The sequence below is a fragment of the Acipenser ruthenus genome, chromosome 3 (genome assembly GCF_902713425.1).
Source record: "Acipenser ruthenus chromosome 3, fAciRut3.2 maternal haplotype, whole genome shotgun sequence".
Classification (NCBI taxonomy): Eukaryota; Metazoa; Chordata; class Actinopteri; order Acipenseriformes; family Acipenseridae; genus Acipenser; species Acipenser ruthenus.
The window spans coordinates 10,554,953-10,581,152 of NC_081191.1; the positions used below are offsets into that span (position 1 = coordinate 10,554,953).

Below are 26,200 nucleotides of genomic sequence, written 5' to 3' on the forward strand. Positions count from 1 at the left end.
TTGAAGGTGTTTTGTGTGGTTCTTTTTTTTTTTAACTAAATTATTAATGTTCATATCAGCCTATAATATCAGCAATCGGCAGTGTGTTTTTTTAAATATCGGTATCAGCCTGGAAAAATCCATATCGGTTGAGCTCTACTTAGTAATGCTGTAAAGTCATTTCACCAACATTTCGTTCAGGCAAAAGGTACTACAATTGAAAAAATGTTTTGCCTGGCAAGGTTATCAGAAAACCATGTTTTTTTTTTTTTTTTATTGGTTAAATAAATAAAACTGATATAAAACATGTGGCATAGTTATTACAGTACTAGTCTTTTTAGAAAAGTTAACTAATAAACATGAAGTACAAGAATTCTGTTTGTAATTCAGATTTGAAATGTGTAAATCATACCGGAGGGCCAGGATAGCCGTCCCCTTTTGGTCCAATTGGTCCTGAAGGTCCAGGCAATCCTCTTTCACCCTAGAAACAAATTAAACAGATTAAACTGAACGCAGAGACACACACTTCAGCATACTGTAGAATAAAATACCACTATAAAAAACCGTTTGTACACATTCTTCATGCTGTATCACAACTTCTGAAAAATGTTTGTGTTTTGTAATTTAGGAGGATAGTAAAATAGGTTCCTTTGTTTTGAAAAGGGAATATGGGCCATGCAGATACAGTTTCTATTACTAACATTTGTTGGGAGTGATCACAGTGCTGCTACTCACTATACTGCTGTCTATATACCTTTGGTCCAGTTATTGCAATTCCTGGGTCCCCGACTGGTCCAGGTGGTCCTACCCGACCTGGGTCACCCTGTCATTTAAAAAGAGACAAAACTTAAAATAAATACACATGCTTTTTCTTGTGCAGTCTGAAACATTATTCCAAGTACTGTACTGCAACCACTAGGATACCTTTTATATGTAATCGTTTATTGTTCTGTTTAGTTTTACATATAATATATATAATATATATGCTGGCTTGTGAATTGTGCTGGACACAGGTAAATACAGACAGTTAGAAAGGAATTACAGAATCACTTACTTTTGGCCCTTGAATTCCCCGACCAGGTGGGCCTGTCAACCCAGTTTGGCCAGTATTTCCTGTCACACCCTAAAAAGAGAAAAAAAACATGCCTACGTGAAAATCTACAATAAATATACTAAAAACCAGTTACTACATTTCAAGACTTCACATAAATACAAATACCAGTAGGACTCATGTTGGTTAGACCTTTCCTTTTTTTTGTTACACAGAACCGCTGTTTTCTGTTTATCCTACTAAATTTGTTCTAACATTTGAAACAGAACCTTTTTATTCTGACCATTGAAATACAGAAAACAAATATCCATCTGAAACACACAAAAGGTGATTTATTAAATGAACAAATTTGTTACAATCAGAATAGGATACTTAAATACTATAGTTGCGATACTGTGTCTATGACAGTGAAGTAAATATAATGAGAACCTACATTGTGGAAAACAAGTAGGAATGTCGAACAATGGCACTTTTTTTCAAAATACCTTATTATTATTATTATTATTATTTATTTCTTAGCAGACGCCCTTATCCAGGGCGACTTACAATTGTTACAAGATATCACATTATACATTATTTCACATTATACAGATATCACATTATTTTTACCTTAGGCCCCATTGCTCCAATTTGTCCTTGTAATCCAGGTAGTCCTCTAGGACCTCTGTCCCCTTTGTCTCCCTAAATAAGAAAAAACAATAAACAAAGACCAGAACAGTAATTATACTTATCAAAATTAAATCAATGAAGAGCATATGTGCTCTCCTCAATGTACATGGGTTACCTTCTGTTCTCTGGGTTGATAGCATGGAAGATAAATCAGGCAGGACCATAGGATTCTGCATCAACCTCCGAAACAGGATTTATTCAACAGCGAATTCCACACAAAGGTTCAGCAATCAGGTAAATAACTGAACAACGACGGCAGATATTATAGCTCAAAACTGCGTATAGGATTACATAAAAAGGAAAAGCAAAGATGGCGGACTCGCTCCAACCTACAACCTGTCTCCTTCAATCATCCTAACTCTTCCCTTCCTCCCAGCATTCTCTCCTCTCTAACTACGGAGGCCATTAAGGTACTAAAATAAAAGAACAATGTACTTACATTGAAAAAGTTAATTAATTTAATTAATTAACTTAACTTAAAAAAGTTAATTAATTTTATAACCCCTTTCATATTAATTACTACATCTCACATTGGTCTCACCATGGGTAAGAAACATCCATGTTTCAGTACTGTGTTATCAGAAAACAACAAATGAAAAACATACATATACTAGCAAAACAATAACAGTGAATTAACCAAGAACAAAGGCCTTGAAATGGGCAGGCAAACGAACAGGTCTGCGAATCATGGTCTGGGTGAAATGGGCTGAATCAGTTTCCATACGGTGAGGGGCTATCTCAGCGGCAGGACCATCTAGATGAGGTGACTCCACAGTGGATGGAGGCAAAACATCACCATGGTCATTGGTAGAGTCAGCGGACACAGGTGGCACAGCAGATTGACGGCGAGCGGCTGCTCCGGAAGGGATTTTACTCCGGCATCGCATACTGGAAAAACAGAACTAGGGAGAAATCAGGATTTGGGGATGATGGTTGGCTGCTGCAGGTGGGTCCTTGAGGCTGAACTAGTACAGGATTCTAGGGAGGTGCAGTCGTAGCAGGGCTGGCTACATCATGACGTGGAAAGGTAGGAATCACATAGGCCTTCAAACGATTGTGGTGCACGACCTAAGTTTGTCCATCAGGAAAGCACCTGTCTCTGATGCGATACAGGGCACCCTAATGATACTGAAATTGCAGAGGCTGCATCACGACACAAGGACCTTTCCAGCGTGGTGCCAACTTACTTCTGGAGGTGTTTGTTACTTACTGCAAACAGATATCACATACTCTGCAGGTGTTCCAGGCGAAGCTGTGGATAGGGCTTCTGGGCAGGAAAATAACAAATGCAAAGGTAAAGGAGCGTCAAGGCCACACACCAAAAAAAAAATATGGTGTGTAGCCAGTGCTGGAATGCACACTGGTGTTCTAATCTAATTGTATTTCGTTCAGGTGACTGTCCCATGAATCCTGTTTGTCATACAAACACATAGCTAGTTGATATTTTAAAGTGCGATTGAAACGTTCAATTAATCCATCACCTTGTGGGTGATATGGCGAAATTCGTGTCTTATTAATGCCCAGAAGGGAACACAGTTCTCTCATCAAGTCCGCTTCAAACTGTCATCCTTGATCAGTATGGAGGTATTCTGGGACTAGATTCCCGCACATATTGCTCGAAGATGTACTTTGCAACAGTGACAGGACGCTGATCCTTCATTGGGTACAAATGTAAGTACTTGGTGAAGTAGTCCTCAATGGCCAAGATGTACCTATTACCCGTCCGAGTTATTGGAAGTTCAGCGATGTAAAGCAGCAACTTTCTGAAAAGGTTGGCAGGCCTGAACAGTTTGAAGTGGAGCTTGATTATTTGGTACAGGCATTGCTCTCGATTGACATGCTGAGCATTGCTGACAATAACGTTCAACAACTCTTAGAAATGGTCCTGTGCATGAGCTAGGGTCTTCTTATGATCTAAATGGGCAACCGTTTAGTGTCCATGTACAGTGCCGTGAAAAAGTATTTGCCCCGTCTGATTTTCTGCATTTTTGCACATTTTTCACAATGTATTTGGTCAGATTTTTTTGTGGGTTGTAGTATATATAGAAAAAAATGACACCAAATAATGAAATTGTTTGGTGCTTCTTTTATTTGTTTGGTGTGCAAGGTAATCAAACATGCAATCGTCAGGTGTGAAAAAGTTATTGCCCCCCCCCCAATTAACTCAAACCAATTAAATGGATAATTAGGGTCAGCTGTTTGAGTACTTTGGTTAACAACCAGGCCTGATTTGGACCAGCCCTGCCCAATATAAATCTGACTAACTTTGGCCTTACCATCAGAGTGAAGTTGTCAGCACACAGGTTCTAGATGCACATCATGCCACGAACAAAAGAAATTCCTGAAAACCTCCAGAAAAAAAGTTGTTGATGCCTATCAGTCTGGAAAGGGTTACAAAGCCATTTCTAAGGCTCCGAGGCTCCACTGAAACACAGTCAGAGCCATATTGTCCAAATGGAGAAAGTTTGGGACAGTAGTGAATATTCCCAGGAGTGGCCGTCCTGCCAAAATCTCTCCAAGAGCAAGGCGTAAAATCGTCCAGGAAGTCACAAAGAACCCTAGAACAACATCCAGGGATCTGCAGGCCTCTCTCGCCTCGGCTAAGGTCAGTGTTCATGACTCCACCATCAGAAAGACACTGGGCAAAAATGGGATTCATGGCAGAGTAGCAAGGTGGAAACCATTGCTCACTAAGAATAACATGAATGTTCGTCTCAAGTTTGCCAAAAAGCACCTGGATGATCCTCGAGAGTTCTGGAACAATGTTCTATGGACAGATGAATCAAAAGTGGAACTTTTTGGCCGACGTGGGTCCCGTTATGTCTGGCGAAAACCAAACACTGCATTCCACAGTAAGAACCTCATTCCAACAGTCAAGCATGGTGGTGGTATTGTCATGGTTTGGGGATGCTTTGCTGGATCAGGACCTGGACGCCTTGCCATCATTGAAGGAACCATGAATTCTGCTCTGTATCAGAAAATTCTACAGGAGAATGTCAGGCCATCCGTCCGTGAGCTGAAGCGCAGCTGGGTCATGCAGCAAGACAATAATCCGAAACACACAAGCAAGTCTACATCAGAATGGTTGAAGAACAAGAAATTTTAACTTTTGGAATGGCTGAGTCAAAGTCCAGCCCTAAACCCCATTGAGATGTGGCAGGACCTGAAATGAGCAGTTCATGCTCGAAAACCCACAAATGTCATTGAGTTGAAGCAGTTCTGCATGGAGGAGTGGGTCAACATTCCTCCACGGTGCTGTGAGAGACTAATCAATAACTACATGAAGTGTTTGGTTGCAGTTATTGCTGCTAAAGGTGGTGTAACCAGTTATTGAGTCTAAGGGGGTGATTACTTTTTCACATGGGGGCATTGGGTGTTGCATAACTTTCTTTAATAAATAAATGAAATATGTATCATTTTTTGTGCTATTTGTTCACTCAGGGTCCTTTTTATCTAATATTAGGTTTTGGTTGAAGATCTGATAATATTCAGCGTCAAAAATATCCATAAATGCAGAAAGGGCAAATACTTTTTCACGGCACTGTAGATACTGCAGAATGTGATGTATTAAAATTTCAGGAATGAAGATCTGGTAGGTGAAACTTTTTTTTTTTTTTATCTCTGAGGATGGTTAAATGTAAATTTATTGATTGGGCTGCACAGAGAGTTCGGCTTGCTGCTGACATTTCAGTGGTTTTATCAATGACAGCCTGGACTGTATATCTCGACTATTATTTCTTAACACAAGATTTGCAACGGGATTACTGGAGATTCCTTGAATTTGAGACATTTTGACCCATGGAACGATGTTAATTGTACCAAATTGGCACGAGCCTACCCCTCTAGGCTTTCCACACTTATAACACGCATTTCCAACATCTAGAAAAGTATGGTAACGACGATGCTAAGAGGCTCCAGAATTTATAGACACTTGAAGCCAGGTCAGGTTTTTTAACTCGCCTCTCAAACCACAAATTAATTGATTTTATTGAACATGTAGCTTGAGTGTAAATTGCGTGAGCTGTTGCTAAAGGAATATAATTGTTTTGCTAACTATTACTAAAAGCACACACCTGTCTGGGGGCAGGAATTACTTCCTGTGAGGATCGTTTCCATCAATCAGACCTATACAGCTTGCTGATTTGCTGTATATGTCCGACTGGGGCGGGACTGTGCAAAGCAGAAATTATTACATTAATAGAAACTTAACCCCAGTTAAACGAGAAAGAGTGCGGGTGAGTGCATAATAATTCTCTACAACGATGGAATTGCACTATTTTGATACATATTGTATACCATATAACATTTCAAGCAATATGATTTTAATACATGTTATGATGCTCTCCAGATAGAATTGCCACCGCAATTAAACAATTGAACACATTTATGAAGCCGCTCACGCAATCACACCCACTTTACTTGTTGATTTAACATCAATTAATTTGTGGTTTAGTGGCGAGTTAAAAAACCTGCCCTGCCTTAAAGTGTCCGTAGATTCTGGAGCCAATTGGCAACCCTGATCAAAATTCAAAAAAAAAAAGAACATTCCATTCTGGTTGCCAAAAGTCGTTGTAAACATAGCCATAGTTAACCATTATCTAGATTGTTGAGATTTTAGCTCCAGTAGGAACTCTAGATACCTTTTCTCCAGATATTCCTTTTCCAGGAGCCCCCTCAGGTCCCCTCAGTCCTGGAGAACCTGAGTCACCCTAGTTTCAAAAAGAAAAATAAATATTATACATAATACACAACACTGCAGGTTATGGTGGTCTGCAATAGTATTCATACAGTTTAAGGTACTGACTTTGTACAAAAATCATGGATCCAAAACCAGTGTTCAGAATCAAATTGAATCACTGCAGCTCAGTATACAAAAGTTAACTGCTACACATTTAAAAAATGCTTTGCGATTTCATATGAGAGGTTTCAAATTGCTGTAGGACATCTTAAATCTAAGGACCTGAGGATAAACACCAAGCACTTTTCTTCAATCCGTTTCCCACTTTGCTACTGTGCTCCCTTGCGTCTATATAATGCAGTAGTGCACATATTTATGTCATACAGTATGTTGGTTTATGAACTGCCATTATGGGTTCTGACTCCTCTCTGGGAACGGAGGTTAAAAGATGCTGTATGCAGACAAGCCTGGCTCTTTTGATGTTACCAGTTCACACCCAGCCTCTTCCCTGTTTCAGGTGCACAATCTCCCCTTTACCTTTGGTCCCACAGCCCCGTCCTCCCCTGAAATACCCTGAATTCCAGGCAGCCCTGGTGGCCCTGCATCCCCCTATAACACAAAAGGCACATGGTTAGTGTTTAGGACATTATTAAAAAAACAAAATCTAAAATACATTTTAATACAGTAGAGTGCTCAGGAAAGCCCAAAACCAGAGACTGAAATAGTCGAAGGCTTGTCCTTTGCCGGCATTAAAATAATTTCATTATTAGACAACATCACAAAGGTATACTGTATACTGGCAGAGAACTGGAATACAATTAGAGAAAGCTTGCTTACTTTAGGTCCTGTTTCACCAACTCCCCTGTCACCTGGCAACCCAGATTCTCCAGGAAAACCCTGGTCTCCCTGTGGAATTATTATATTATTATTATTTATTATTTAGCAGACGCCCTTAACTAGGGTGACTTACAATTGTTACAAGATATCACATTATTTCTACATACAATTTCATTATTTTTTACACATTATTTTTACATACAATTACCCATTTATACAGTTATACAATGTTTTTCTCCTACTGTACTTGTACTAAAGTATTAGAGAAACATTTTTAGGAGGAACCTAAACTACATTCGTAGACTGAAAGATGACAGTGTGTACTTCGTGATCGGCAAAAGCCTCTTTAGGTTTATTGCGTTCTAGCCGTGCTTAATTTGTAAATCGGGAGGTCCCGGAACACATAGTGAGCGCGAGAGGGGGAGTGTTCCGGGGGGCTCTGAGGTACCGGAACACATGAGAAAAAAGTGACAAACACAATGTAGCCAGACAGTGTAACTATAACCTGTGTTAAGGTGTCATCTTTAGCCTTGACTACAATGCTTGCTGCCGCTAAATGGGCCTTGGTTCGGGCATGTTCAAAAACTTTTTTTCTGAGGGCTCTTTGTTGTTTTTAAATCAAAGATTCAATAACAAAATGACTAGCGGTACGTATTGTGTTGACAAATTGTACTTTTACCAATTTTCATGCTAATGTGGGTGTGGCATAATGTCGATTTTAATGGGAGGTATGAGAATTCACCTTAAAATATATGTATTGTAGCGATCTCAGTTCACACAGGTAGGCGAATCACACAGGGCGAGGCAATCCAAACACAGGCGGAGGGCGGGCGCGAACCCGGCATAGACGACACCGGAGAGGGCTACCCGAGGCATTGTGGCGGCAGGAGGAGTGGCGTAAAGACCCCGCGGTTCAACGGGAAGGTTGACTAGGAAGCCTACCTTGCCCATTTCAACCTGATGGCCCGTTTGGAAGAGTGGACCGTGGAGGAGAAGGCTCTTCAACTCGCCGGGGGGTTAGCAGAGGACGCCGTACCCTGCCTGCTCTCGGGCACCGGTTCAGCCGCAGCCAACAGCCAGGGCTGCTGCGTAACGAGCTCTGGGATCAGACCAGGAAGGCAGGGAACCCCTCCGCGACCTTCAGGACACTGTGTTGAAGGCACATCACGGCACCCCTGGAACGGGCCACTTCAGAGTCACGAAAACTTTGCGGTGACTTCGGAAGGGCTTTTACTGCGGCCGATGCCTCCGTGATGTGGCGGACTACTGTCGCCACTGCGACGACTGCACAGCCAAGAAGGGACCGGCAGATTAGTTGCGAGCCCCCCTCCAGCAGTTCTCAGTCAGCGGGCCCATGGAGCGGATAGGAGTCGAATCCTGGGCCCCTTCCCCGGCTCTGAAAAGGGGGAACCGCTTTGTCCTGGTTGCCATGGACTACTTTTCAAAGTGGCCCGAGGCGTATGCCCTGCCCAACCAGGAAGTGGAGACTGTGGCGGACGCACTGCTGGAGGGCTTTGTCTGCCAGTTCGGGGTCCCCTTGGAGCTCCACTCTGACCAGGGCCGGAATTTCAAGTCCCGAGTCATGGCGGAGATGTGCAGCCGGCTAGGGATCGCCCTGTGTGATGCGCCTGTCTGCGTTAACTGAGATTCCTACAGTATTACTATTATTAAAATAAATACAGTTTGCTATTAAAATGCTTCTAGTACTGTATTGGAATTTAAGAAAAAGGTATTTTAAAAAGTACTTTTAAAGTTTCAGTTTCCAATCACTTAAAATATGTAGATGTTGCTTAAACGTCAAACTGCAGCAGGGCACAGACGATAAGCAACACCGAGCTACAGTGAGTTTCAAACTTAAAACAGTCTGGGGGCCATTCGAAACTGAAGCTGAAGGTGTCCTAATTGTACAGCCTAACATCACCAATTGCTTTCAACTCACGCCTACTTTCTGGACTAAAATGGTATGTTTTCCACACCAATTGCAGAAGGTCATGTACTTTTTCAGTCACCGAAAGTGATCTTTGAGTACTCAACATTGCCAGCTCAAGCAATGAAATGATATAATATGCTGTCCAGCCCCCCCAAGAGAGCACCAACCCCTCCTGTGCTCCCCATATTGACAGATCAGTTCCAAAAGCAATCTGAAAAAATCTTTGTCAACATTTCCAAGCAAGGTCTTGGTTGTGTTTAAGATGTCTTGTGCATGACAGTGCTCTAGTTAAGCTAAGCCTACCAGACGGTTCACACAGACACACCTGCAGAAACATACCTACAGTACACCATTACATTCTCTCTCCCTGCTACATCTGTTCCACAGTTAATTAGAACGGAATTCGTTTCTCACCAGAGTCTTTATCTAACGTAGATGTGGACGTTGTATTACTGCCAGTACCACTAGATGTCGTAGACAAACTTGAGAGAAAATCTGATATTTTTCTTTTCGACATAACTCAAAACGTATACTCCATCTATACTAAACTCTACTCTCGGTTTATAGGAGGTTACACAGTATATAAACAAATTAGCTTGATACGTTACCATGTTTTCTGTTTTTCTTAATTCCTCACCCTTTTATTTTAAAATATTTATGTTTTAGTGTTCTTTCGTATGTCCTGACCATCCCACATGCACGTTAAAAGACTTTGTTGTATTTACATGTTAAGTATGAGCGTAATGAGTGAAAAAAAAACAGGGCTCTGCTTGGTTTTTTTTTTTTTTAAGTTTTTTTTTTTTAAAGGACACTGTCAATTTTGTTTTAAGCACAAATGGCGCCTAGCATAAAAAATATTCTCGCCGAAAATATGTTGAATGCATTGGCGACTATTTTAGTCACAATCTTGAGCCCTGATATGCCTGTAATGTCTGTCACCTGTTTTGTATTGTCCTGATCATTTTAATTAATCAAGAAAATTAGTTGCTTGTTAGGAGGGGAAATAAAGGTATAGGAGAAATGGGAGGAGGGGGGTTGCGATGCAAAACGGGAGCGCTGAGTTAAGCGCCGCTCGGGAAGGAAAGAAAGAAAGAAAGAAAGAAAGAAAGAAAGAAAGAAAAAAAGAAAGAAATAAGTAAGTAAAGAGAGAAATTGGTTCGAGAGTTTTTTTGTGGTATACTATGCCACGGATTTTGGAAAGTTAAACCTGGACGTTTGTGGTTGAAGGCGTATGTAGCATCGAAAGCGAACTTGATCTGAATTGGCTGTTTCAACTTACTGCAGATGATGTGCAGGTTCACCGACCAAACTAAGTAAGACAAAACCTTCTTCCTGTAGCGGTTGTGATATTTTTCCCTCGAATAGTACTGCATGTAAATTTATATTTTAAATATTTATTATAATTGTTAGTTTAATGGGGTGGGACATTAGAACTGAAGGATTACGTTATAAAGTATTATTGCAGTCTGCTTGTATGTTATTGAAATCTGGGGGAGGGGGTGTTGATTGCTGACTGGGTTGTTAGCGCAGCCTACAAGGGTTTTGCAACTGTGTGGATTTATTATTGAGTGTTTATTTTTATTGTAGGTTTGTTATTGCACATTGAGTTTTATGATGTTCTTTTGAGTGTGTGAGTTTGATTTGATGTCTTGCAGTTTGATTACACCGTGTAACAATTTTTTTTTTTTTTTTGTTCCTGGGTAGTAAGTGTTATTTCCTAATTGCTTATGCCTCAAAAGTATAGAAAATGGCTATTATTCCCCACAAACTTTGCTTTTGTGACCAGGACAGTGATATTTAGAAATTTACCTATTTTCCAGAACAGCAAGAGGCTGCAAGCATCCGGCAGACGCATTTTGCTATGTCTGCGGCCAATTTATCAAGACAAGAGCGAAAAAGTACTCCGTGGAAGCATCTGCTAAGATGTATGAGGCCTACAAGGCATATTTCGGCATGCCTGTCGGGGATCAAGACAAACCCTGGGCACCTCATTTCACCTGCGAGCACTGCAAAGAAACTCTGGAAGGTAAGATGGACAATTGTTGCTCGGAATTTTATGTTATAAAATTTTAAGTTTTAAAATTGTAAAAGTTTAATTAAAATGTTTTACAATTTTCAATGTTATTGAAAAAATATATCATATATGAAAAATGTTGCGAGAATCTCTTACACATTAGTCATGGGTGAAATAAATGTATTTTTGTAGGATGGTACAGAGGGGAAAAGAGAGCCATGAAGTTCGCTATCCCAAGAATTTGGCGGGAACCCACTGACCACTCAAGCAACTGCTACTTCTGCATGGTGGACCCTTCCAAACGTCGGACTGGCAAGAATGCACCTGCTATCACGTATCCGGACCTTCCTTCATCCATCGCCCCGGTGCCACACTGCCATGAGCTCCCCGTACCCACTCCTCCAGAGAGAGAGCAGCAAGTCAGAGAGTGAGGAAGACGTTGTAGATCCAGATGACAATTTCAGAGGTGGAGCTGAGGAGAGAAACCCATACTACCACAACCAAAAAGACCTCAATGACTTGATTAGAGATCTTGGTCTCACCAAGTCCTATGCCGAGCTTTTGACGTCTAGGCTCAAGCAGTGGAACTTGTTGGTTGAAAGTGTGCAAGTCGCAGATCAGAGGAAGCGTCACCAACCTTTTTCCAGCTTCTTCACCCGTCAAGATGGGCTCTGCTTCTGCCACAACGTGACCAGTCTGTTCGAGGCAATCTGAATCGCCTGTAACCAGAATGAGTGGCGCCTCTTCATTGACAGCTCATCCAGGAGCCTCAAAGCCGTGCTGCTCCATAATGGTAACAAGTACCCGTCTCTTCCCCTGGCTCACTCGGTGCACCTCAAAGAGGATTACAACAGCGTCAAGACCTTGCTGGATGCCTTGAAGTATGATGAGTACGGCTGGGAGGTCATTGGAGACTTCAAAATGGTGGCATTCCTGATGGGTCTCCAAGGCGGTTTTACCAAGTTTCCCTGCTGTCTTTGCCTTTGGGACAGCAGGGACACCAAGGCACACTACCACAGGCGGGACTGGCCACAGCGGACCGAGTTCTCTGTGGGGAGGAACAACGTCAAGTGGGAGCCACTGGTGGACCCCCGGAAGGTGCTGATGCCACCACTGCACATCAAATTGGGCCTTATGGAACAATTTGTCAGAGCTCTAGATAAGGAGTCGGCAGCCTTCAAGTACCTTCAAGACTTCTTCCCTAAGCTGTCTGAGGCAAAGGTCAAAGCCGGTGTCTTCATCGGACCACAGATAAAGAAGATCCTGGAGTGCAATGAATTCCCCAAGAAGCTCACTAGTGAGGAGAAAGCGGCTTGGAACAGCTTTGTCGCAGTGGTTCGGGGCTTCCTGGGCAATCACAAGGCAGAAAACTATGTGGAGCTGGTTGAGACTCTGGTGAAGAACTACGACACAATGGGCTGTAGGATGTCCCTCAAAGTCCATATCCTTGATGCTCATCTTGAAAAATTCAAGGAGAACATGGGAGCGTACTCTGAGGAGCAAGGTGAGCGCTTCCACCAGGATACACTGGACTTTGAACGCCGCTACCAAGGACAGTATAACGAGAACATGATGGGAGACTACATTTGGGGGCTGATTCGTGAAAGTGATTTACAGTATAATCGTAAGTCTCGAAAAACTACTCTTCTTTTGTAGTCATTTTTTATTATTATTATTTATTATTTGTTTATTTAGCAGACGCCTTTATCCAAGGCGACTTACAGAGACTAGGGTGTGTGAACTATGCATCAGCTGCAGAGTCACTTACAATTACGTCTCACCCGAAAGACGGAGCACAAGGAGGTTAAGTGACTTGCTCAGGGTCACACAATGAGGTGGGATTTGAACCGGGGACCTTCTGGTTACAAGCCCTTTCCTTTAACCACTGGACCACACAGCCTCCTTTTTGTATTACTTTAGTATAAATACATGTTAACTTGGATTCATGTTTTTTTCTGACTATGTGAATGAAAAGACACATTCGCCCGTTTTCTCATTGGAAATAGGTAAATTTCAAAATATCACTGTCCTGGTCACAAAAGCAAAGTTTGTGGGGAATAATAGCCATTTTCTATAGTTTTGAGGCATAAGCAATTAGGAAATAACGCTTACTACCCAGGAACAAAAATTGTGTTCCACAGTGTTATTATTAAGCACTTTAGTTTGGAGTTCCTTTATGATTATTTGTTAAACCCTTCTAGGTGTGCTCACATTTATTGTGCGCATTTAGCCCCCCCATTCTACTAAAGCTTTGATTACACAACATTACTTTATACTGCTGCTACTGTTTGTAATTACTGAAGGATATTTGATTCAATATGATTTTAATTAGACTAGCAAATAAATATCAGTGGTTTGTGTTGTTCAGACCTCGCTGGACAACAAAGGTGGTGGCAGCGGCTGCGCTACCCGAACCCGAACGACCTCGCCTGTAGACAAGGAGTGAGCGTTGCATGCCTTACACACAAAACCATTCACTATATACCATGTTAAAAATAACGCAAAGTGTAATTCATTTTAGTGAATGAAATGTAAAGCATACGCATAGTAAAGAACACTATAGTAAAGCATGGTAAAGCACAGTAAGCAACACATGCACAATATGCAGTAAGCTTGGAAAAAGTGTGATAACTGCAAATATGGCAAACTTTCATAGGGTATATTAAAATCATTAAATACAGAATACAAAATATTACAGAATGCAGTGACCAGGTGATTGCACGGCATTAATTATCAGAACTTACCTTTGGGCCACTAAATCCTATCCCTGGTGGCCCTCTAGGACCAATTAGGCCTACAAGACCTTGCTCACCCTATAAAAAAAAAAATAAAAAAAAACCTTAGCAACATAATGTGAGATGTCCTTTTCAGCATTTTTAATGTAAATACTTTGTTTTATTTCTCAGGGATTGGGGTTAAAAACCCATCACAAAGGAGAACCAAAAATATGTGAGATAATTGACTGCCAATCTAACCTGGCCACTTGTATATTAAGAAAATTCAGTTTGAGGATGAACAGGGTGGGGGAAAGGAAAGCTATGTCCTTCTAAAGCAGGGGTCTCCAATCCTGGTCCTGGAGGGCCAGTGTCCCGCCCAGTTTTTGCTAACTGTAGACTAAATTAATTAATTGGGCCAATAAGCACTCAATTGTTCCAATTAAGTAATTTGGGGTACAGTTGGAACAAAAACCAGAGGGCCACCGGCCCTCCAGGACCAAGATTGGAGACCCCTGTTGTAAAGCGATGTGTCAATTAGCTTGTTATAATTCAGTTGTTTTACACAGTAGTTGAAATATAAAATCTACCTAAAGGCTAACTGAAATTACATGACTCTAGACATGCAGTGCTGTCACATGTAACAATAGGAATAATTTGAACACTTTTCAAAGTTTTATATCAGTGTGTGGGTGTACTATTCATTATGTCAAGGATGGTCTTAAAAACCAATCACAAAGGAGGATCAAAAACATGTGAGAATGTGTCTGGGATAAATTGGATAATTGATTGCCAATTTAATCTGGCCATCTGTATGTAAAGAGTATTCAGTTCGTGGATGACCTGGGTGAGGATAGAGCTGTCTGTGACCTTCTGAAGTGATATGTCAAACAGCTTGTGTGTGTGTGTTTTTTTTTTTTTGTTTTTTTTTTTAAAAAAAGGTTTTCAGTTTATTTGAGAAATAAGCATAATGCCTAACTGGATAAATTGTTACACTTCCCTCTGCCTTTATTAGAAGTACCTGAATATATGTACTGTATGAATGATATATAGAATTTGCATAGTATGGTACCTGCTGCTGGTAGACTCCTGATTGATAGAACAGATTGCATACATATGCAGCACTGTTGTGTGGGTTCATCGATACTCACTTCAGTGTGTAAATGTGGGGGAAAAGGGTTTTAAGAAAATACAAAGTAATTCCACAAACATTGCACATGTGCAGCCATTTTAATTTCTGGTATCTTCCCCTCTGCCTTCAAAAAAGCCTCTATCACTCCCCTCCTCAAAAAACCTACCCTCGACCCCACCTCCCTCCAGAGCTACCGTCCTGTCTCCCTCCTACCCTTCCTCTCCAAAACCCTCGAGCGGACTGTACACAGCCAGCTCTCTGCTTTCCTGTCCAACCACTCTCTGCTTGACCCTCTCCAATCTGGCTTCCGCTCTGCTCACTCTACTGAAACCGCCCTCCTGTCTGTCACCAACTCACTTAAATGTGCCCGAGCTGCCTCTCTCTCCTCTGTCCTAATTCTCCTCGACCTCTCTGCTGCCTTTGACACTGTTGATCACTCTATTCTACTATCATCTCTTGCTGACCTGGGGATCTCTGGCACTGCTCTGGCCTGGTTCTCCTCCTACCTCTCCAACCGCACTTACCAGGTAACCTGGCGTGGAGCAACCTCCACACCCCACCCTCTCTTAACTGGAGTCCCCCAAGGGTCAGTCTTGGGTCCTCTCCTGTTCTCTCTCTACACCCGCTCCCTGGGCCCCCTCATCGCATCCTATGGTTTCTCATACCATTTCTATGCTGATGATGCTCACATTTTCCTCTCCTTCCCCACCTCTGACTCCACCATCTCCTCCCGTATCTCTACCTGTCTGTCTGCTATTTCCTCCTGGATGCACTCGCATCACCTCAAACTCAACCTCTCTAAATCTGACCTCCTTTTCTTTCTTTCCCTCCTCCTCCCCCTCCTCTAATCTCTCCATCTCTGTTCCTCTGGAATCTACCACACTCTCTCCCTCTTCCTCAGCTAAGAACCTTGGAGTCACCCTGGACCCCTGCCTCTCTTATTCCCAGCACATCTCCACTCTGGCACGCACTTGCAGATTCTTCCTGAGCAACATCCGAAGAATCCGCCCTTCCTCACCAACTATGCTACCCAGCTCCTGGTCCAGGCCCTGGTACTCTCCCGCCTAGACTACTGCAACTCCCTCCTGGCTGGCCTCCCTGCGTCCGCCACCCGTCCGCTCCAGCTCATCCAGAACTCTGCTGCCCGCCTGGTGTTCTCTCTGCCTCGCTTCGCCCACGCTACTCCACTACTCCGCTCGCTCCACTGGCTCCTGATCACCGCTCGCATCCAGTTCAAGACTCTTGTACTAGCCTACAGATGCCTTGACCAGTCTGCACCCAGCTACCTCCAGACCCTCATCTCTCCCTACACCCCCACTCAACCTCTCCGCTCCGCCTGCACTAGAAGACTAGCTCTACCACCGCTACGCTCCCCTGCCTCCAAAGCCCGCTCCTTCTCCACCCTTGCTCCGCAGTGGTGGAATGACCTTCCTACAGATGTCAGGACTGCCCAGTCCCTGACCACATTCCGGCGCCTCCTTAAGACTCACCTCTTCAAAGAGCACCTGTAGAACTCCTCTGTATCCTGGGACACTATCACCCTTCATGTAAATGTGCTTTATTTTGCTCTTATCAGCCCTTATTTTACTGCATTTAATCCTGTACTTCAGAATACTGTAATCTGCCAAGTTTTTAACCTGTAGTACTTTGTATTTAATCACATCCTGATGTAACTATCACTATTACCTGCTGTATTATTGAATTGTGGTTTGTCAAACTTGTACTTTACTTGAACAAAAGTTATTGTATTTCTTGCTCTTATTGTATTACTTGTATTGTAACGCTTGAATTTTTTTTGCCTACCATTGTAAGTCGCCCTGGCTAAGGGCGTCTGCTAAGAAATAAATAATAATTTGTTGTCAATCGGAATAAAAAATGCTGTTTATTGTATAAACGTATATCTTCCTGAAATGCTGTCCCCCAGCAAAAAGCCAATTGAATTGGGTTGATATATCACAACATTTGCATATATGCGTAGAAGTAAAGTTATCAGTTTAATATTTAAACGGTGGTGGCATTTAGATCTGCCACTATTTAGATGTTGGGATATCATGAAAGAAGCAAGCGTCACACCAAACATTACAAATCATTTTAACAGATGAAAAGCTTGTCAGTTAATGAGCACCCTTGTAAACGTTGCTAATCAACAGCTCAAAACACTGGTTCCGACATCACAGTGTAGTTCACCTTCTGTCCCTGAATCCCACTTCCTGGAAAGCCAACTGGTCCAGGAAGCCCAGAAGGTCCAATATCACCCTGCAGAGAAACAGACCAGCAAAGAAAAACAACTTGTAATGACACCAGAAAGAACAATTAAAAACAACTTTGGATTTAAAAAAGTCTATATTTTTACCTTCTCACCCTTAATCCCCAAACCTGGTAAACCACGCGTTCCTCTGGGTCCTTCGTACCCTCTGTCCCCCTGAAAACAAAAAAATAAAAACACCAAATGCAGAACAAAGTCAGTTCTATAAAGTACAACATATATGCAAAGGGTAGTTTGTATGGATATAGTGTATCCTCTTAGAATTTCGTACTAAGCCCCCACATATTAGAGATAATCCCTGACAGCTGTGTATTTTTGTGCAAGTGCAAGTTTGTGCAAGTGTTGGGAGTCTTGCATTATACTTTTTATTTTATTTAAAAATCATGTAACTCTTGTGCCCAGGTTTTATATCAAATAGTATAAAACAATATCTGACCTTTGGACCAGGAAGTCCTTCTCCTGGAGGTCCTTTGTGACACTGTATCCCTGAAGGACCTGGAAGACCCTAATTAACATGTGTACATTACAATACAGCTGGTATTTAATCAGACACCCATGCAACAATAAGATAATGATTTCAGCAAACCAACCCAAGTAAACAACCTTGAGAAGGGAAATGTTTTCCCCAGATAAGAGCCTTCAACCAAAATAATTATTTTCCCAATATCTTTATAAGACAAAACAACATTAAAATGTTCTGAGAAAACCTAGAGTTCACCTTAGTGTTGCTTTGCCTCTTAGAACAATTTACTCTGCTGTTCAGACACAAACACAGATGGTTGTTACAGACCTATAAGCACAACCTATAAGTAAACTGCAGTAGCCTTAAGTGTAGTTTACAGTAAGTGCAATAGTACAACTAAAATACAATATGAACTAGGAAGCATATCTACAATGACATATTAGTAGCACAAGGATAATGCATTAGGTGAGGGTCCAGAACATGGTGCTTGGGTCAGGCAAGTATTGTGCATAGTAGGAGGGGAAGATCGAGAGATCTACAAGTGCAGTCTAAACAGGTGGGTCTTTAGGAGGAGGCAGAAGGCAGTGAGAGACGGAGCAGTCCTGAGGTTCTCTGGTAGCTGGTTCCACCACAGAGGGGCTAGGGAAGAGAAGGAGGGCACGGGAGGGCGGAGAGTGAAGGGAAGGCATGACCTGTCGGCCCATAGCGGAGCAGTGGAGAGGATGAGGGGGTGTAGGGAAACACATAAGAACATAAGAAAGTTTACAAACGAGAGGAGGCCATTCAGCCCATCTTGCTCGTTTGGTTGTTAGTAGCTTATTGATCCCAGAATCTCATCAAGCAGCTTCTTGAAGGATCCCAGGGTGTCAGCTTCAACAACATTACTGGGGAGTTGGTTCCATACCCTCACAATTCTCTGTGTAAAAAAGTGCCTCCTATTTTCTGTTCTGAATGCCCCTTTATCTAATCTCCATTTGTGACCCCTGGTCCTTGTTTCTTTTTTCAGGTCAAAAAAGTCCCCTGGGTCGACATTGTCTATATCTTTTAGGATTTTGAATGCTTGAATCAGATCACCGCGTAGTCTTCTTTGTTCAAGACTGAATAGATTCAATTCTTTTAGCCAGTCTGCATGAACAATAATTGGCTCATCTCTAGCACCTCCTTCTTCCCTGTGTGCCTTCTGAGCCAGCAAATCGAGGCTTGTTTATTTTATCGAGGCTTGTTTTATTTTTATTTTTTAATGACCCACTTACATTTTTTTGTAATGAAGTCCTATTTGTTCATTTTAAAATACACAATAACATACCCTTGTGCATGGGCTGCATTGTTTACTAATCGGTGTAGTTTTACTGAAATCTGTGACAAAAAGCAGGCACATCCATCACATTGCTAGGTAAGCATTTTTAAAAAATATATATATATTTTCAGGTAACATCAGTAAGTACTTCAGCCTAGTGATTAGAAAAGATCATTTTTTTTCTGTTTTCATAGGTATATTGTGACTATCTCAGATGGGGGTACGCGGTAGACTAGATTTTTTGGAAAGGGGTACGGGACCTAAAAAGTTTGAAAACCACTGCTTTACACAATTGTTACCTAAAACATTTCTAAGATCCCTGCCAGTGTAAATATTGTGTGTGTGTGTGTGTGTGTGTGTGTGTGTGTGTGGGGGGGGTGGTATTTAAGTTTGACTCGGGTGGGTTACATTCTCATCTCTGCCAAATCCTTGTGCAGAATGTAGCTGGAGCTTAATTGATTAATTGAGGATCAGTTAAGCTCAGTCACATGCTATAAAAGGGAAGATAAATCATTTGTGGTGGAGTTTTGAAGAGCAGTGAGTTTGTGGAGTGGAGGGGAGGGGAGGGGAGAGAGCGCTTAAACTACAGTTGTTTGTGTCTGAGTATTCCTCCTGCCGATAATGAGCCTTGCCAGTGACGCTACCCGGTCACAGATCTGTAAAATCAATCAGATGTTTCTGAATATGGAGGAAGAGGAGGTGGTTTAAAAGCTGTTCAGTCATATATTATCGTAGCTATTAAGGCACGAAAAACTGTGCTGAGCACAGTAGCATTAGACACCAGGGTAGTTATGTATATTCTTATAGAATATGATCAGCGCCTTGTTTTTATGTAGGACACAGAGTATAACTGCAACTGAACATTGTGTGCTATACAAGCACCTTATTTACACTGTCCACATGTTTCTTTTGTCAAAAAGCGATGGCACCCGTGACAGATACCCTCTTATACCCTTAGTTTATGATCGCTCTCTATAGCTTGAGCTAAACACAATGTATTATTACAGTGGTTCTCTAGATATATGTAAAAATATAAAAAGGTGTGCCCACCTCCACTACTGCTTACCCTCCAGGGGATAAAAAGAATGAATGAAATGCAACCAGAATATTTTAATCTATGACAAACTGTTGAAATTTGGGTTTTGCCTCGACATCTTTTCATCACCTAAGATTAAGATGATGTCTTGAGGGGGCTCCCGAGTGGCGCATCCAGTAAAGACACTTCGCGCAGAGTGCAGGATGTGCCCTATAGCCTGGAGATCGCAGGTTCGAATCCAGGCTATGTCACAGCCGACCGTGACCGGGAGTTCCTAGGGGGCGGCGCACAATTGGCTGAGCGCTGCCCGGGTAGGGAGGGCTTAGGTCGGCAGGGGAATCCACGGCTCACCGCGCATCAGCGACCCCTGTGGCCGATAGGGCGCTGTGGTTCTGCAGTGGAGCCGCCAGATCTGTGTTGTCCTCCGGCACTATAGGTCTGGTGGCATTGCTGTGGATCTGCAGTGCGAAAAATGACGGCTTGGCAGGAGCACGTTTCATAGGACGTGTTCCAGCCGCCATTTCCCGAGTCGGCGGGGGGGTTGCGAGTGGTGAGCCGGGGATACAGATAATAATTGGGCATGCTAAACTGGGGAGAAAATCGGGGTAAAAAATTGGCGACGACTAAATTTTTATAAAAAATAAATAAATAAATAAAATAAAAATAAAAAGATGACGTCTTGAACATATTTACCCAAAGAGAAGCGGTCTTCCGAGCCTCTTGGGTCAAGATGTATACTTACTGGTAGTCCTGGCTCCCCAATGCCTATTGGACCAGCAGGCCCAGGTCTGCCCTGTGAACCTTTGTCCCCCTGCAAGTACAAGCAGTGCCGAACAGGAATATAAAGTTAATACAATAAGTAGGGGAAAGAAACATGGAACATATTTGGTAAGAACTCAGTTTACAGAATAATCCTTCTGAAAAGCTAAAATGACCCAGTACTTTAGTACATTGCTGAACAACAAATAATAATGGTGCAAATTATTTTAAAATGATGTAAAACTGGACGATACTGGTATTTTTGATAACTGCATAGCCTTTCTGCTTCCTATTGCACAAACGTGTCAGTTTCCTCAACATTTACTTCCAGCTACAAAGGTGGCTGAAAAGGGGTACAGTACACCCTAAATGTTCAACCCCTCACTCGCTGTCTCAGGCTTTCACAGTATTTCGACTATTCACCTTCGGCCCAGGAAATCCAATACCATTATCGCCTGGGGGACCAGAGGCACCAGTTGGACCACAATCCCCCTAGAAAGAAAAGAAAGATGTTTTGTACCTCTCAGTGTTTTCCAATACCACTTACTGGAATCGTTCCACCTCAGTATGTCTTACTGAACAGGATGCACTCATTGTATTGTTTCAAGACCCTCATTAGCACTAATCTTGGACTATCTCACCTGAGTGGTAAGGTAAGGCAGTCCAAAACCAGTTCTAATCAGGGCTTGTGAAACCATCTGTAGATTTCTAAGACACAGTCTTAGTTAGTGGCAAGGTATTCTTTTAATACAATAAAGTATTTTGCATTTCAAAAACTTGGCATTTTATATATTCTTGTTACAAGCAGGCACTTTATATCTGATCACTGCTATATCTATGGCCTTGACAGTAATGATTTTTTTTTCAATGTCAGAAAATGATGTATTTATTTGTTACACTACTTCATTGCAAAATACTCGGTTTCATTGCAAAATCTGATTTAAAAACTCAACATACTTCATATATATATATATATATACAGTACACCCTTGCTATAATGCCCCTATGCTTGCTACTATTCGATTTTTATTTTTTTGCTAAATCGACGATTACTATCGACGTTTATTTTTGAAAGAATTTACCGTTTTGTCGATCTTTATTTTTCAATTCAAGCAGAGCATGGGTGAAATCGACCTTTATGCTTTTTAAAGAAACAGACTTTTTATGCCATTGAGAAACGTCTCATTTAGAGAAACCCCTTTATCATAGTCTACATGCAACAAAACTAACTTGCACTTATTCCGAGCTCCACCCCTCTCCTTAGCACAGCTGGACTCGCTGGAGGCGAGGCAGACTGGCCCGCTTCGTCCTGCCGTGGAGACTTCTGTCGTCGATCAGGGTATTGTGCACAATACTCATTAAGTGTTTTCCTCTTGTGCCCAATTTTCAAATCAAACTAGTAACTGTCACTGTATATACCTATAATAGCAAACGCTTACCCACACCTTAACCCGCTAATTTCAAAGTAGGCGCTTTGAATGACAGGCTACAGCCGGCAAATGAGAGTGCACAGTCTTTCTGATGATTGACAGACATTTAACGAATGAGAGCATTCTAGCGCTGCTTCAGCCAACGAGATCTGTCAGGACAGGATGAAATGACTGACGGTAAAACTACACTAGCCTATTAAGGAACCACTGATTTGACTGACAGCGACCCCTAGCCATTCAGAACGGAACAGGGACGGGACAGACAGCAAGTATAAAAACTACACAGACAAGGTTATTTCTGAAATTTATTATTTTTGGTAAGAAAAAAAAAATAGCAAGTGGTTTTACCAATGTTTATCGCCCCAATACAGTCCTGTAAAAGGATAGGGCTTTTTATCGTAAAAAAAAAAAGGTAAATCTTAGAGAAACTACCCCCCCCCCCCCCCCCCCCCCAAATTTACAGAAATTTGACTTTGAAAATGAAGTCATAATGAAACCTTTAGTCCCCATGTAAGTCATCTATGCCATGTGGCTGTTGGAACCGAACAGCGATGCGATCCCATCACAGGCCGGGTTTCCATGCAGTCAACACTCACTATCCACAGTCATTGTTTCTGCGTACATACCACGCACATTCCACACGTTATAGGAAGTACGACTTTAAAGGGTGGGTAAATCGCCTTCTCATGCTAAAATAACGTACAATTGACCAAAAACCTTTTTGCATGGAAACATGTCCAGAAGCCATACCTTATGCTTATGAGGCTTCAGCAGTGAAAATCCTGTTTGTGATGTAACCTTGCAGAACCTTCTGCTCTAACTAAGGCTGTACCAAGCCATGCTTTATTATCTGAGATCTGCTGGAAGTAGCCATGACAAGGTTCTTTGACCAAATAGGAAAAATAAGCATACAGTATAGGGTGTTTAGATACCTTCATTGTGTTTTTTAATTTTTTTTTTTTAATTACTGCCATTTGACTCATAAAAATTGTGTTATAATTAAGTTGATTTATGAGCAAGGTTATAAAAAATACTGAAGCTGCTACAAATAAAAATAAATACCCTTTGCAATAAATAAATAAATAAATAAATAAACAAACAACAAAGCTGATTGGTCATTGGATAGCTGATTGCTTTAAGCCTAGACTTTTCTGTCCCTTAGCAATAAGATGCAATTCACTGTACACTAATCTTAAAGAGTAAGTAGTGGGGTTCCATAAAACATAGCATTACGCGTCCCTGCGTGTTGCTACAACTGTTTAAATACCTGTAATTTTTATTTTCCTTGTTAATACTGACAACATTTTACACTTATAACTTTAAAGTCTGTTTCAAAGCTCTTTTCAAAATGTCTGCTCCAGTGCACTGATAGTGTAAGGATTATTGCCCACATTCAAACAGGTAGCACAGCAATGACAATCCATGATGTGGTACTGATCAGAAAAGCCAGAGCACTTGCTGTTATGTTTTCTTTTTTTTTTTTTTTTCTCTTCCTCCAGTGATTTAGAGGACACATCTCAAACCCCAGTGCACTAGAGTGGGCATTTTGAAAATAGCTTTGAAACAGACTTTAAAGAGATAAGTGTAAAAAGTTGCCTGGATGTTAAAAATGAAAAGAAATGACAGGTACGTTATTTAAACAGTTGTAGCAATATGTGGGGATGTATAACGCTATATTATTCGGAACCCTGCTACTTACTCTTTAAGCAGCATCTATCATGGGTACCTACCAAGGAAAAAAGTAATGTTTGTACGAAAATATCTATTAAATTAGCAGAGCTGTGTTATTGCTGCAGGCTACCGACAACACCAGGCCTGAGCCTAATTCATTGAGCAAGATTTGTTTTAAAAGTACGAAAACATGAAAAAGAAATAGTTCTACGAATCTGTTCAAAAAGCCATGCACCGTCCCTGTGGAGTTTGGAGTCACGTATTATAATAATAATAATAATAATAATAATAATAATAATAATAATAATAATAATAATAATAATCTCTTTATTTAGTGGGAAATGCGGGCAAGTAGGGTACTCTGATTTAGATATACTATCAATATTTAAAAAATGTACTGTACTAAATGACTGGATCATTTTTATATCATTCACCTAAAGTGCTTGTATTTTAGCTTGATCAGAATTGCTAAAGCTACGGTTCTGTGGGAAAACTTGTACTATACTCAAAAAATGTTTAGCAAATAATACAACAATAGTACATAGTGGTTTCTTATGGAATTTTTTTGTATTTTGTTTTGTATTTGTGTAACTCTATCTTTGTTTTTTTGTGTTTTTGTTTCGTTTCCTATAGTTTTTATTACATTTTTTGGTGGCCAAATGAGGCAGGCTGCACCTGCGGTGCTTCAACACAATCTTACAACTTTGTGGAAACCCAGTTTAATGAAGCTGTATGATATCGCTCAAGCAGGCGTGGAAATTAACAAAGTAGAAATACTTTGTTACACTACGTAACTATTTGTTTTCGGGATGTGTTTAAATACCTGTGATTTTAAGTACTTTATTTTTGGGATACTTGTACTTTTACTCAAGTACATTTGTTTAGAAAATATTGTACTTTTTACTCCACTACATTTCCCAGAAGCATCTTGCTACTCGTTCATTCAGCACACTGAGGGTGTGTTCATGACACTTTTTTGCCGGCTAGATTGCATTTTAAGGGCGGCTACTTTTTACTTTAAGATATGGTACTTTTACTCAAGTAGTTTTCTAGAAGGATACTTTGACTTTTACTTAATTTCCCCCCCCCCCCCCCCCAAGTAACAGTACTTTTACTCAAGTAACACGTTTGAATACTTTTTCCACCCCTGCGCTCAAGGTTTAACTGGAACGTAGACAAACATTTGAATACCCTCACGTATTTTAATATTAATTATGTTATTTGCATTTGGAAGGATAATTTCTCTGGCTAAAAGAAAACTACAAGGAAACACACACACACACACACAACATGAAAGTACTACCAAAATAGAGTGAGCAAAAGGTGAGACTCTTTTTCCATGGAAATTACCCCAATGTGGTAAAGACATGTCAACAAATCGGCAATTAAACTGGTAGATTTTCCTATTGAATGGAAATGAATTATAATTATTCCTTACTTTAGGTCCAGGGTTTCCTTGAGGGCCTTCGTCCCCTGTTGGTCCAATTAAACCCTGTGAACAAAACAGCAGCTCAAATCAGAGCAATATCTTGTTTTGATTGTTACTTTGTACATATCTTTGGCATGACAAGTTGCATTATAATACCCCTCAACCACCAAATCCAACACTATGCTTGTTCGGCAGTTCATAATGTTACATATTTGAATACACCCAAGTAGTGTTTAATTACATTTCAAATGAGGATAAGACATACATTATTGTGACAAAAATTAAACTGAAAGTAAATTCTAAAATGAAAAGGATTAAATAAGAATTTGGTCTAGTAGTCTGTATTATACATTTGACTTTAAAAAAATATATAATATCCCTGCATACTGTCATTTTATGGTTCTTTTATATATAAAGGGTAGCATGTGAATAGCAGAGCATGCTCATTGAATTTATAGCCCTTTGTGACAGAGACAAAGTGATTCTTGGTGATACATCTCCCGACCTGTGAAGATACTGTGTAAAGGGAACAGAGTACCCTGGACTGGATGGCCAGACAATTCATTCCCAGGATTAGGCGGAAGTTGGTCATCTAGAAAGGGGGCAGAGCTCCGGTACACTAAATCATCAACCTGAAAGGGAAACTATGTGGCAGCCACGGATTGGAGGAGCTGTAACACTCGTTAACCAAGGGGTCATGATAGATGGTACAAAAGGGGATGGAGCGATGTGATTTGTTCCTTGTAAATGGTTAAACCTAACTAAAATGAGAACTGTTGTGAAACCATGAGTGTTTGTTTGTTTTGTCGTGTTGTCGCTTAAGGCCAGCACAAAACTGGACAACA

The 26,200-nt window shown here is 41.1% G+C and overlaps 1 protein-coding gene across 3 annotated transcripts in view; it reads right to left on the reverse strand.

Moving 5' to 3' along the window:
- The window catches only part of LOC117394167 (collagen alpha-1(XXVIII) chain-like), a 63,405-nt gene that overhangs the window by 19,839 nt on the left and 17,366 nt on the right, over positions 1-26,200 (reverse strand). For all 3 annotated transcript variants that reach the window (XM_059012133.1, XM_033992203.3, XM_059012126.1), the window contains exons 8-21: positions 25,365-25,418; positions 21,249-21,317; positions 20,809-20,877; positions 17,707-17,775; positions 17,358-17,426; positions 17,192-17,260; positions 13,903-13,971; positions 7,215-7,283; positions 6,915-6,986; positions 6,340-6,408; positions 1,640-1,711; positions 1,034-1,102; positions 734-802; positions 392-460 (exon numbers count right to left, since the gene is read on the reverse strand). In XM_059012133.1, the coding sequence (XP_058868116.1) occupies positions 392-460; positions 734-802; positions 1,034-1,102; positions 1,640-1,711; positions 6,340-6,408; positions 6,915-6,986; positions 7,215-7,283; positions 13,903-13,971; positions 17,192-17,260; positions 17,358-17,426; positions 17,707-17,775; positions 20,809-20,877; positions 21,249-21,317; positions 25,365-25,418 (957 nt within the window). The remainder of the gene's footprint in view (positions 1-391; positions 461-733; positions 803-1,033; positions 1,103-1,639; positions 1,712-6,339; positions 6,409-6,914; positions 6,987-7,214; positions 7,284-13,902; positions 13,972-17,191; positions 17,261-17,357; positions 17,427-17,706; positions 17,776-20,808; positions 20,878-21,248; positions 21,318-25,364; positions 25,419-26,200) is intronic.